The sequence below is a fragment of the Peromyscus californicus genome, unplaced genomic scaffold, assembly GCF_007827085.1.
Source record: "Peromyscus californicus insignis strain IS unplaced genomic scaffold, ASM782708v3 Scaffold_3__1_contigs__length_106647218, whole genome shotgun sequence".
Classification (NCBI taxonomy): domain Eukaryota; kingdom Metazoa; phylum Chordata; class Mammalia; order Rodentia; family Cricetidae; genus Peromyscus; species Peromyscus californicus.
Window position 1 is genome coordinate 7213981 of NW_026294551.1, and position 13361 is coordinate 7227341.

At 52.3% G+C, this 13361-nt stretch overlaps 1 protein-coding gene across 2 annotated transcripts; it reads left to right on the forward strand.

Moving 5' to 3' along the window:
• Positions 1 to 3607: 3607 nt before the first annotated feature.
• Positions 3608 to 12969, forward strand: Fdxr (ferredoxin reductase). Of its 2 annotated transcripts, XM_052758699.1 has the most exons (12): positions 3611 to 4015; positions 4653 to 4756; positions 8626 to 8721; positions 8928 to 9050; positions 9157 to 9270; positions 9568 to 9669; positions 10494 to 10601; positions 10849 to 10933; positions 11048 to 11247; positions 11329 to 11500; positions 12229 to 12399; positions 12509 to 12969. In XM_052758699.1, the coding sequence occupies exons 1-12, from the start codon at positions 3937 to 3939 to the stop codon at positions 12637 to 12639; spliced, it is 1485 nt and encodes a 494-aa protein (XP_052614659.1). In that variant the 5' UTR covers positions 3611 to 3936; the 3' UTR covers positions 12640 to 12969. The 2 variants fall into 2 exon arrangements, with proteins under 2 accessions (XP_052614660.1, XP_052614659.1); XM_052758700.1 differs by lacking the exon at positions 8626 to 8721 and having other exon boundaries at positions 3608 to 4015.
• The last annotated feature ends 392 nt before the right edge of the window (positions 12970 to 13361 follow it).

Consider the following 13361-nt stretch of genomic DNA (forward strand, 5'->3'; position numbering starts at 1 on the left):
AGTCCTGAGTTCAATTCCCAGCAACCACATGGTGGCTCACAACCGTCTATAGTGGGATCTGATACCTTCTTCTGGCATAAAGGTGTGTACATGCAAGTAGAGCACTCATATACACAAATAAATAAAAGGAAAAACCAGAAAGGTAAATCACTTACGAATACCCACTGGATGCTAGGTACCATGTAATGCTCTGGGAATCCCTTATGAGTACCCACTGGATGCTGGGCACCATGTGATGCTCTGGGAATCCCTTATGAGTACCCACTGGATGCTGGGCACCATGTGATGCTCTGGGAATCCCTTATGAGTACCCACTGGATGCTGGGCACCATGTGATGCTCTGGGAATCCCTTATGAGTACCCACTGGATGCTGGGCACCATGTGATGCTCTGGGAATCCCTTATGAGTACCCACTGGATGCTAGGTACCATGTGATGCTCTGGGAATCCCTTATGAGTACCCACTGGATGCTGGGTACCATGTGATGCTCTGGGAATCCCTTATGAGTACCCACTGGATGCTGGGCACCATGTGATGCTCTGGGAATCCCTTATGAGTACCCACTGGATGCTGGGCACCATGTGATGCTCTGGGAATCCCTTATGAGTACCCACTGGATGCTGGGCACCATGTGATACTCTGGAAATGAGTGAACGAGACTATCCCTGCACCCCACCATTTTCATGAAACCTACAGTTTTTTCACAATTTTTTTGTAAAAGGCCAGATACATATTTTGGGTGTTGTGGACAATATGATCCCGGTCACAACTCAACTGTGCCATTAAAGTGTTAAAAATAGCCATATGAACATGCCCCCAGGGCTCAGGGACCATTGTGGAAGAGGGGGCAGAAAGACTGTAAGTGACAGAGGTCGGGGAAGATCAGAGCAAAACAGTGTTTTCTGGACATGACAGGACCACAGCACTCATGAACTCAGAGCAGCCAGTGGTTGCCAAGACACAAGACCAAGCCAGTGAGAAAATTCTAGCATAGAGGGGCGTCTTAGTTAGGGTTTCTATTGCAGTGAAGAGACACTATGACCACAGCAACTTATATAAAGGAAAACATCTAATTGGGGCTGGCTTACAGTTCAGAGGTTTAGTCTGATATCATCATGGCGAGAAGCATGGCGGCCCACAGGCAGACATGGTGCTGGAGAGGGACTGAGAGTTCTTCATCTGGATCCTTGGCAGCAGAAAGGAAGAGTGACTCTTGGCCTGGCTTGAGCATCTAAAACTTCAAACCCCGCCCCCAGTGACAAGGCCACACCTCTCCCACAAGGCCACACCTCCTAATAGAGCTACTCCCCCCCCCCCAGTCTTTTTCATTCAAACCACCACCCGAGGGGAGAAGGGCTCAGAAGCCCCTACTGCTAACTGAGGTTCTCCTGACAGTTGACGTTTTTTCTGGGGAAAGGTGAGTCAGTTTTCTTTAAGGGTGTAGCCCCTGGTAGGTCCACCATGCTATAAGTACATGGGCAACAGAAACTGGATTCAGCAGATTAAAAAAAAAGAGGACATGAAGTTGGGGTGAAGGGGTGGATCTAGGAGGGATTAGGGGGAGAAAAAGGGGAATGTGATCAAAATATAGTGTATAAAATTCTCAAAGAATTAACAAAAATATATTTTTAAAAAGAAATGAACAAGTGAAATATTAAATATGCTACCATTTAAGATGGTTCAGTGGTTAAGAACACTTGCTGTACTTGCAGAGGATCAGATTCCTCGCACCCATGTCAGATGGCTCACAGCTGCCTGGTACCTCTGCTCTGGTGGTTCTGAAGCCCTACATATAAATTGTTTATTATTTTATTTGTTTATTTATTTTTTTGTGGGTCACACAAAATAGGCTTCGGGGCAGCATTCGGCTTGCCTGCTGGTCTTGTGGGACAGGCTTAAAACACAATGACATATTAGAGACTAATATTTACATCTCAATAAGAGAGTGGGAGAGTGACTTGTAGGGCAGAGGACTCCTGGGTTACTCACTGTGTTCTGGCTCTCAATCTGGTGTCAGTCACATTATTACACCTTATGGGCTCATAACCCATCAAGCTATGATTAGAATGTGTGCACTTTTCTGTATGTTAAAATTCAATTAAAAATAATCTTGTTTGTTTTTTCCATACAGGGTTTCTCTGTGTAGCCCTAGCTCTCCTTGATCTGTAGATCAGGTTGGTCTTGAACTCAGAGATTTGCCTGCCTCTGTCTACTGAGTGCTGGGATTAAAGGCATGCACCTCCACAGCCTGGCTAAAAAAATCTTAAAATAGTGTAAAAAGTATGAAATATAAAACAGGGGAAGCTTCTGTTCTAGGTTAAGCTCCTGCACAAGGCTCCAACAGACCAGAAAAAAAAAAACAAAAAACGAAAAATGGAGTTACTCACAATGAAGTTCACCAAGCTGAAACCTAGCCATTTATCTGGCCCAAGAAATCCAGATTACAGTCAGGCCAGTCAGGCCAGTTTAAACTAGTATGATGACATTCCAACTGCTATTTACCTTTCACAAAAGAAGTAGCATGCTGTTCTACTAGAGACCAGGCATTGCTCTGTAGCTCAGGCTGGGCTTGCTGCTGAATTATGAAACAGAAAATTAAGCCAGGAGCAAGGGGTGCAGTTACAAGGTAGATCAATTGCATAAGTCTTTGGCTTCAATCTTCAACAAAAATAAATAAACAAGAGTCATGCTGTGGGGATGACAAGATAGGTTAGTCTTCCAAGAAGGGGAAAGACCTTTAGGGAAGCATTAGGCCTATCTGGTCAAAGAGGACGATGGATCTTGCCCTTATTTTAATTTTATTTTTGGCGTTGCGGTTGAAAATAGGGTCTTGTGCGCATGGAGTAGACACTCTACCACTCTTAACTCCAAATATTTGTGGGTCAGCAAGAGGGTAAAGTAACTTGCTCCCGGGCCAGTCATGAGTTGATACCCAAAAACTCACGTAGTGGAAGGAAAGAACTAATTCCTGAAAGCTGTCCTCTGACTACCATATACCATGTGAGCGCTGTGGCATGTGTACACGGCCCCCACAAATAATGTAATAAAATAGATAAGTGTAATAAAAAGTCAAAAATAGATACTTCTTATGTTTTTGCATCAACTTTCTTTTAAAATATATAATTAGGATATGCATGATTTACCTTGATTACTGAGCTTTTGGGTGTCTCCTTAAATTATGCACCTAAGGTACGGTCTTACCCTGATCCCTGTACTGCTGGACAGGCAGGGGCTGAAGGTCGGGATCAGTGTTCTCAGTGCCAGACCAGAGTCTCTTTGCGCATTTTCTCCCTTATAATGAGAAGAAAGTAAAGAGAAACAAGCTCTTGAGAATTTAATAATTTCCCGGGTCTGACACGAACAGTTATCTCTTTGGGGCTACACCAGTTCCACACCCAGGCTTAAAAAGAGGCAGCCAGAGCCGGGATACCAGAGACTTCCGGACGGGCTCCTGATTGGCTGGGACAAAAATCACTCAAGAAGGAAGACACCCTATCAAAAGGCAACGGCAACAGCATCGCGTCATCAGCGAGCGACAAGTTTTACGTAAAGTAAGCTCCTTTCTAATTGGCTGCTTTCTCCAAGAGCACCTGAAATGGCGTTGGGGATTCGTGTTCTTCAAATCTTAGACTTCCGGTATCTGTAACGACAAGGAAGACTGGGAAGAAATTTGTTAAGTGTTTCAAGTTCGGTCGCTCTGGGGGCCGGGCTTCGGAAGCTGGGGGCGTGGTTCTCTTTTGGGGGCGGAACTCTTCCGGAGACCGGAGTGGAGTCTCGAAGTTAAGCTTTCCTACCGAGCGGGAGGCGAGGTTTGGGGCGGGGCCACAGTGATGGGCGGGCCCAGAGGACCGCCCCCGGCGGGCTGCAGACCTGCGCTCAGCACCTAGGAGTCACTCACTGCGAGCCTTTCCTCCCGCTGGTGTCTGTTCTCAGCCATGGCTCTGCGCTGCTGGCGCCGGTGGCACTGGTCCGCGTGGCCTAGGGTCCGGCCGCCTCCCTCCAGGAGCACCCCGAGTAGGAGCAGGGCTCTTGGGGCTGCACCAGGGCGAGGGGAGGCTTGTGATCTAGAGCAGGGGTCCGAGCGGAGCTGAGGCAGGACTGGGCGAGGGGCGAAGCTCTTCAGGAGCTGTCTCTGGAGGTGTCTGCTCTTGCGGGAGAGATGGGAGAGGGTCTGTGCGATGAGGTGTGAGGCGTCCTGGGTAAGACACTGGTCAGTAAAGGCGAAAAGGCAAAACTATGAGGTCCGCGTGTGTGAGACGAGGTGAATTGGGGGTGACAGGGAGGTGAGGATGTGAACGATAGAGTTCTGTGGGAAAAGAAAGGATAGGAAAAAAGTAAGATAGAGATGTGATGGGGATATAAAGACGTGGAATCATACAGGGAGCCCCACAAGAAAAATGAAGTGCTGTGCAGGACAGATTCAGGGGCCAAGGGGGTCTGGTGTAGGCTACCGTTATTGGCGTAGCCATGTTCATAGGTGAGGCATGGGGTTCTGGATAAAGTCAGCCTCTGGCATTCAGATGGAATGATGAAGCTTTGAGGAACAGAAGGAAGACGCAGGTGAGGGTGAAGGGCAGGCTGCAACTGGACAGAGTTGGTTGGGGTGGTTAGAGAGTGTTGACTTAACCTTGCCATCCCCTCCTCTGCCCAGCCCCAGGCTTCTGCCAGCAGCTCTCCACACGGGAAACGACCCCTCAGATCTGTGTGGTTGGCAGTGGCCCAGCGGGCTTCTACACAACTCAACACTTGCTAAAGGTAAGTCCTCTCTCCAGGCTCCTTTCTCGCCTTTCATTTCTTGCCCCGATTCTGTGGGTGGGCTCCAGCCCTTTGGTTTGCTTGGTAAGGAAGGGGCTTCCAGCTCACCTAAGCTGTGTCCTTTCTACCTGATTCCACACCTATATCTGAGGTTCCCACCTTAGGTCCTCAGCTGTGAGAGAAATGTGTTTGTCCCGTGATTGGTGGTCAGTGACAGATGGGCAGCACTGACTGCTTCACCAAGAAGGGAAGTTTTTTTTTTCAGTCTTGTGGGATGGCTTTATCCCTCCTCCCCTTTATCTTCTTTTACATTTCTCCATCTCCAGTGTTCTACATGTCAAGGCTATCTGCTCTTAAGCTTTGCTGCCCTCACCACAGTCCCAGCCTTCCACATGCCCATTTTCTCCCACTAAAGGCCAAGGTCTCAAAGCTTTCAGTATTAGTCTTGTCAGACAGGTCCAAGGCTACCAGATGTACTTGAAACTCTATCTCAGACCTTAAGGCAAAAGAGGAAGGGGTGGTGGTGCTGGAGAGGAGGATCCATGGTTAAGAGTTGTTTGCTGTCTCACAGAGGATGAGAATTGGGTTCCCAGCACCCACATAGTAGGTCACAACTCCAGCTCCAGGAGATCTGATGTCTGCTTCCGGCTTCTGCTTGCACCTTTATTCATGTGCACGCACACACATGCACACACACACACACACACACACACACAACTAAAAATAATAAAATAAGTATTTTTTTAAGTAAGGGATACTAGGATTGACTGAGATGAGACAGTGTCTGAACTTTAGAGAGGCTTGTAATATCTACAGGACAGGAGACAGGACAATTATATTGATAATACATGCAGATACTTGAAAGGTAGTGTGACCCACTGGCCTGGTTTACCCAGGGTTGACACTAGGAAGGTCTCATGGAGATACTCTGCTGAGAAGTGACCTGTGCCTGACTCTGCAGCTACTTACAGACTCACACAGGGCATTGTGACCAGAAGCTGCTCCTTAGAAATGCCCACGTGAGATGCACTGAAGACCACATGTGGGCTTTGGCAAGCTCCCTGGCCCTGATGTGAGGAGTCAGCCTGGAATGCAAGGCCACTGATGAAGGACAGCCTGGCCTCTGGGATGGAGACTCATGGGCTTTCAGGGCTGGGGTGGCAGGGGTGGACAGATGAGTGGTGTGGTTGGTATCCAGGAGGGTTCCTTGTGAGAGGCACTGACTGTTAGCTGAGGGTGAGAGGATAGCCTGGAAGGCGGGGTTCTTGGTGTCTTCTCAGTGGGCCAGATCTTGACCTACAGGCGTGGATGTAGTTTCTTGTGCTCCTGGACCTGGCATTCTAGCTGGAGGTGGCTGGTTTGCAAGGTATTTTAGAGCTTAAACTAGGTGAACCCTAACCCAGTCTAGAGGGAGATGTGTCTAAACTGCATTTTGTGGAGGATGTGAGGCTGGAAGAGCAGGAGTGCCTCAGGTGTGGGGAATGATGTGGACAAAGGCCAGAGGAAGGAGAATGGCCCTTTGGCATCATTCCAGAGCCTGTTCCAGAAGGTCAGTGAGTACCTGAGGGGTGAAGAGGTGAGAGCTAGGGCTAAGGAGGCAACTGGAGCCCAGATCACAAGGTGCCTAGAAACCGTGGGCCACACTCTAGACTAGAGTGGCTTTCTTTGTGCACTCTCCATATTCCCTGCTGGAGAACTCTTATTTAAGTGAGCTTTTCTGGGCCCAGCTCAGATTTAATCAAACTCCATGACTGGGACCCTCAGAATCAGCAGTTTTAAGCAAACTCCCTGGGGGATTCTGGCATTCACAGACATAGGAAACTGGCGTCACTCAAGCATCTAAGGCGGAGGATCTGAGTTTGGTTCCCAGAACCCACATCAGGTGGCTCACAACCTCCTGTAACTCCAGGGGCTCCGAACCCATCTTCTGCCTCTTCAGGCACCAGTACTTATGTGCTTATACCGCCCCCCCCCCACAATTTTAAAAAATATGTTTATGAAAGGAAAAACAAGGAACCCTCCATTGGAGGTTGAACACAGGGCCTTGTGAATGATAAACAGCATTCTACCAGTTTGCTGCACCCTCAGCCCAGTTTTCATTTGGAATATTCTCTCTGAAGGGTAGACTTAAGCAGGGCTATTTGCCCAGAGAGGAAGAGAGTGGGGGTCAGGATAGGGAACTAATGGGTCAAGGTGAAAAGGGAGGTCGCAGGCTCGGACTGGAGCTCCAGGGCCTGAGAGAGACGGGGACGCAGTGTAGAGGGCAAAGGGTAGAGGACAAAGGGTGGGATGAGATGTGTGGAGTGCGACGTCTGGATCTCAGGTTCTGACGTCTCAGGATGAGGTCGAGAGATAGGGTGAAAAGATGGGAGAAGAGATCGAGAGGCCATGACAGATCTGCAAGATTTGAGGTCACAGGAGGAAGGAGGTAAGATGTTCCTAGGACATCCTGAGTGTGTGTCCAGGAGGAACAGAGGACACCAGACCAAAGTGCTCCAGAACCTGTCCTTTTTAGGAAAAGGGCCAGAGAAGCAGCAGTTGGCCCGAGGAAGATGGGTCTGTGTGTGAGAGTAGGGGTGGAGGTAGGCTGGAGGAGAACCTTGTGCCTGGAAGGAGGACTCCCTTTGTAGCAGGATGGAGTGGAAGATGGAGACAGTGAGGTCAGGTTGTGTTAGGGGTGCCTGGCAGGCTAAGCAGTTTGAACTTTGCCCTATGGCAGTGAGAGAAGCATGGGGAGGTTTTGGAACAAGAAATGATGTGCTCCACCGGCAGTCACAGTTGTGATGATCCTGGGTGAGTCCATTGTGTCCTCCCACTGCGGGAGCCCAGGGCTGAGAGCTTGGGTCTGACTCACTCAGCCTTGAGTGTGACCCAGAGGGACAGGACATTCTATCGCACAGAAATGTGCGGAAGCTTTCCCTGTGACAGCCAGTTAGCATTGGAGCTGGGCCTGGCTCTGGCTGCTGACTTCATGGCCTGAGCTCTTTGTGGGTTCAGTTTCCATGGAGTTGGAGAGAGGTGGTTTGGGAGGCCACCCCTGAGATGGCCAAGGATAAAAGGCAGATGGGCTGGAAGGCTGGACTTAGGGCTGATGGGGGAATAGGTGGAAGCAGGATTTGGGCAAAGGCAGTAGGTGGGGGGGGGGGGTAGGGGATTAGGCAGGAACTCACTGCCTTGAGTCCTTTTGAACTGGGTGGGATAGGGCAGGGCTCAGGGCATGCTCCCCTGATTCCCCAAATCTTTCACTGTCCTACCTTCCCCAGGCTTCCCAGTTCACAGAGGAGGAGACCAGGGTGTTCTGGGACCTACCAGGCCCATGCTGTTGGTAGCAGCAAAGCCAGACCAAGCTTGCCTGGCCGATTGCAGTCTCATACCCTCCCTACACCCTGCAAAGTGCCCTGGGAGGACAGACAACTTGGGGTAGCCGGAAGCTGGGAGTGGGCCCACTGCCACTCCCTCTGTCCACACGTGTCCCAGCTGGGTCCTCACTCCCTCTCTTGCGGAGGGAGCATCACGTTGGAGATTTAGAGCTAAGGCAGGTTCTCAAAGATGGGTTCTCAGGTCACGTGGCCAGCATGTCTAGAAGGTGAAGGTATATATCTGACCTGAGGATTAAGTCCTGATACTCACTTCCAGCTTCTCACATTCTCCGTTGGAAGTCCTTGAATCTGACCTCAGCTTGTCTGGCTGCGTATGTTCTCCTTGTCTGGGCGGACCGAGAGCCAGAGCCTTCTCTCTGCTCCTGGATGGTGGGGCCAGTCTCCTTGGCCGTTTGAGCTGAGCTTTGTTGCTCTGTCTGGGGAAGGGGAAGGGAGGCCCCGTGGGGGCCCAGCTTCCCTCTTGAACCCACCAGCTGTGCTTCCCCCCAGCACCATACCCGGGCCCATGTAGACATCTACGAGAAGCAGCTCGTGCCCTTTGGCCTCGTGCGCTTTGGTGTGGCACCTGACCACCCGGAAGTAAAGGTGGGTGTCTTTCGGTGTGGAGGTGGTGTTGGAGACCGTAAAAATGAGGAGGATAGAGAGGCTCCCTGGTGTGGTAGGAGGACCTTTGACTCTCTGTGTGATGGGACCCGGGCTCCATCCTGGGGATCATGGGGTGAGGGTGGGACGGACATGCTCCCAGGAGCTGCTCTATCTTCTGATGTTCCCCTCCTCCTGCTGCCTGGCAGAATGTCATCAACACGTTCACACAGACAGCCCGCTCAGATCGCTGTGCTTTCCGGGGCAATGTGGTGGTGGGCAAGGACGTGTCTGTGCCAGAGCTTCAGGAAGCCTACCATGCCGTGGTGCTGGTGAGTGCCCATGTGGCAGGGTGTGGATGTGAGAGGAGGGGCTGATGAGAGACAGGAGGCTGGTGCTGAGGCCTTGGCCCTGGGTGGGCACTGCATCTTTCCTCAGAGTTATGGAGCAGAGGACCACCAAACCCTGGAAATTCCTGGCGAGGAGCTGCCTGGGGTGGTCTCAGCCCGGGCCTTTGTGGGCTGGTACAATGGGCTTCCTGAGAACCGGGAGGTGAGTTGGGGGAGCATCCTTGCTGCTTCTGGCTGGAGTCAGGAGCATCCCTGAGGTGTTAGAGTCTGAGGTGAAGGCAGTGAGGAGCAAGCTGAGGAGATGTGAGACATCCATGACTGAGGCAGGTCAGCTGAGGAGACCTGTGGGGGTGGGGGAGAGGGAAGTGGGGTAGAGTGGACTGTCTAAGGGTAGGGCAGCCTGAGGGCACAGCCGGGCCTGACCTAAGGTGTCTGAAGATGAGATTAGCCTGACTGGAGCTGGGGGTGGGGATGCCCTATCAAGACCTTTCTCCTCCAGCTGGCGCCGGATCTGAGCTGTGACACAGCTGTGATTCTGGGACAGGGGAATGTGGCTCTGGATGTGGCCCGGATCCTGCTGACCCCACCTGAGCACCTGGAGGTGAGGGGCAGTCAGAGGCTGGAGGTGGGAGCACACTGAGCAACGGATGCTCCTGCCTGTGGGGTTCAGGTCTCATCCCTCCAAACAGCCCAGTGCCTGTTTCCTCCAGGAGCCCAGGCAGACTCCTGTGCCACTGGACATTTACATACACATTCTCCCTGTTTGGAACATCGGGACTGACCTGCTAGTTAAGAATTGACATTCCTCCTTCTTTTCATCCTTGGCTCAACTATTCCTTCTGCCAAGAGGTCTTCCAGGCTGTCTTAGTAGGTGCTTTTTCTGTAATATGGTCTCAGCTCCTAGTGGCCTTTACATCCCCAACCTTGCTTCACTACTGCAAGTTTACAGTCTGGGATGAGATTTGATTATCTGTTTCTCCACAAAACAAGAACTCTGTGGGGTTCTGAACTAGCCTGTTTGGCTCACATAAACTGCTCTTGCCCCCTTAAGCCCCTTGTCCTGTTCTGGACATGTGATGGATTGTGAGTGAATGTCAGAATCAGCTGGAATCCTGTTACTTAGGAGCCTTTTGGAGAGTTGGCGTCAATGCTCTATGTGGCCACCAGGGGGGAGTAGCGGTATAGTTTTTGGGCTGTTGGCTTTCTCTGTGTTGGAGTAGACACAAGACCAACTGACCTGGCAAGTCCCCTTCCCCAAGTCAAGACCTCCCAACCCCTTTATTTTGAGTCAAGGTCTCCTTATTATAGCCTTGGCTGGCCTGGAACTCACTGTGTGGATCAGGCTGGCCTGGAGCTCGCAGCGATCCTCCTGCCTCTGTCTCATGTTGCACCGTGCTTGGCCCTAAGAGCCTCCTTTTGTACCAGAAAACAGACATCACCGAGGCGGCTTTGGGAGTCTTGAGGCAGAGTCGGGTGAAGACTGTGTGGATAGTGGGCCGGCGTGGACCCCTGCAAGTGGCCTTCACCATTAAGGTACTGGGTCCAGAGTGGGAGGAACCGGAGTCCCAATAAGAGGCTTCCACTTTTGTGTATGTTGGGGTTGCCCCAGAGCCCTGGGAGTAGCTGCTTCCCTGGACGGAACGGGGGTGGGGGGTGGGCAGGGCCCCAGGGCTGTTGGTCTTTCCCCACACTGCTGATAGTCTCTCCTACCAGGGCTGCTGAACTCTGGTGGGTTCAGGACCTGACCTCCTCCCTTACCTCCCCCACCCCCACCCCCAAGGAGCTTCGAGAGATGATTCAGTTACCAGGAACCCGGCCCATTTTGGATCCTTCAGATTTCTTGGGCCTCCAGGACAGAATTAAGGGTGAGGGGCCAAGTCCAGCCCTCCCCCCATCCCACCCCACCCCCACCCCAGCTCATTGGCTTGGGGGAAGGTGACCAGCAGGGACAGCCCTGAAATGTTCCATGTTGCTCACAGATGTCCCCCGTCCAAGGAAGCGGCTGACAGAGCTGCTGCTTCGGACAGCCACAGAGAAGCCAGGGGTGGAAGAGGCTGCCCGCCAAGCACTGGCTTCCCGGGCCTGGGGCCTCCGCTTTTTCCGAAGTCCCCAGCAGGTGCTACCCACGCCAGATGGCCAACAGGTAGCAGGCATCCGCCTGGCAGTTACCAGACTGGAGGTGAGTCTCCCGTGACCCAAACTTCCCCTTCTTGAGGCTTCCCCCATCCCAACCTGGTGTTACCCACGTTCTCCCCAATAGGATGTTGGTGAGTGCACCCGTGCAGTGCCCACGGGAGATGTGGAGGACCTCCCTTGTGGGCTGGTGCTGAGCAGCGTTGGGTATAAGAGTCGCCCCATTGACCCCAGTGTGCCCTTTGACCCCAAGCTTGGAGTCATTCCCAACATAGAAGGCCGGGTTGTGAATGTACCAGGTGAGAGGATATGAGAAGGTGGGCATCTAATTATGATGGGGCTGAAAGGCTGGTGTCCCAAGACCACTCATTCTACAGTGATGTAATGTGAGTCAGCTCCAGACAGGCCAGTCCTAGAGCATAGCCCGCCCTCCTCCTGCCCCCTGGGGCACGTTCTCAGGCAAGCTGGGACGTCACTCAGTAAAGCTTCCTGAGGCCTGCCCTGGACCAGCGCTGACACTGGTCGGAGGCAGCCCCTGTCCTGGGGGGCTTCATCTTCTTACCCAGGTGCCCATCTTGTGCATTCATTCAGTAAGTGTTCCGAAGGGCCTGCCGAACTGTGGTAAGCAAGTCTCATCCGCAAGGAGACTGAGGAAAGGAGGATGGCATGGGAGAACAAGCCAAGAAGCCCTCCCGGGCCAGGCATAATGGTGCACACTTTTAATCCCAGAGCTCAAGAGGCAGAGGCAGGCAGAGCTTTGTGAGTTCAAGGCCAGCCTGGTCTACACAGAGAAACCCTGTCTCAAAAAAACCAAACCAAACCAAACCAAAAAACAAAACAAAACAACTCCCCCCTCCAACACTATCATGGTGAACCAGTAGCTATAGTGGACCCAGCCTGTAGGATCTACTGGGAGACATGGGGATGTTTACGTGTGTGTGTGTGTGTGTGTGTGTGTGTGTGTGTGTGTGTGTGTGTGTGTGTATTGCGATGCAGAATTGTCAGAAGTCTCTGTTGCCCTTCTCAGGCCTCTACTGCAGTGGCTGGGTGAAGCGAGGACCCACAGGTGTTATCACCACCACCATGACGGACAGCTTCCTCACCAGCCAGGTGCTGCTGCAGGACCTGGAGGCAGGGCTGCTGCCCGCTGGCCCCAGACCTGGCTATACAGCCATTCAAGCCCTGCTCAGCAATCGAGGTCTGGGAGTGGGGAGGGCGAGGGCGGCCTATCTTTGGAACTTTACCCTTTGGGAAGAGGGTCCCTTAGAGGAGATGATGGCATTAATGTGTCTTCCTATCTGCCTTAGGGGTCCGGCCAGTCTCTTTCTCTGACTGGGAGAAGCTGGATGCCGAGGAGGTATCTCGAGGCCAGGGCGCTGGGAAACCGAGGGAGAAACTGGTGGATCCCCGGGAGATGCTACAGCTGCTGGGGCACTGAACCTGGACCCTAGCCCCGACCGTGAAGAAGAGAGTCTGTGCAAGGACGCGGGGCCTGAGGCCGTCTGAGCTGGAGTCTTCTCCCAGATTCTTCGCCCAGATACAGTGCTGACTACCCCGGCTTCAGGCTGAGCTCCAGCCTTTCCAGGGGCCTCTGATCTCTGTCTTCTGCAAGTTGACCTTGCCATTGTGGCTCTAGGCCAAGGAGGGAACCTTCGGTTAGGGATGGGTGGAGGGACAGGCTGACTCTGCCCACTCCTACTTCCTTCCTAATGAACTTTGGAGGGCCCCTAGAATGGGAACACAGTGGAAATAAAACAGCTGTACCTAAGAGCCGTGGTTGATGGGCTACTTTATTTTGGGGGGTGGGGTGGGGTGGGGTCACTTTCTGGCCTGTTTGTCTGTGGCTGCCAGATGGAACTAAGGAGACAGAACCTTGCTCCAGAGCCTCTTGGGGACCAGGGGGCTTGGTGGTCAGGCCTGGCATGCACTTACCCTGCCTTTCCTGTCTATTCTTTGCTTCTGTGGCCTCTGGGTCTTCAGTTCACACTTCAGTCACTGGTGACAAATCCCTTACTTGTCTGCCCTGCTGGCCTCGCTGCCTGGTACTTCCAGGACAGAAACAGAGACAAACGAAGAGAAAAGGAGGGAGTGAGAACACAGGGCAGCAGCTTGTCCCCAATATGCCCCGGTCTCGCCCGGTTGCTGGCAGGCTTGGCCGGG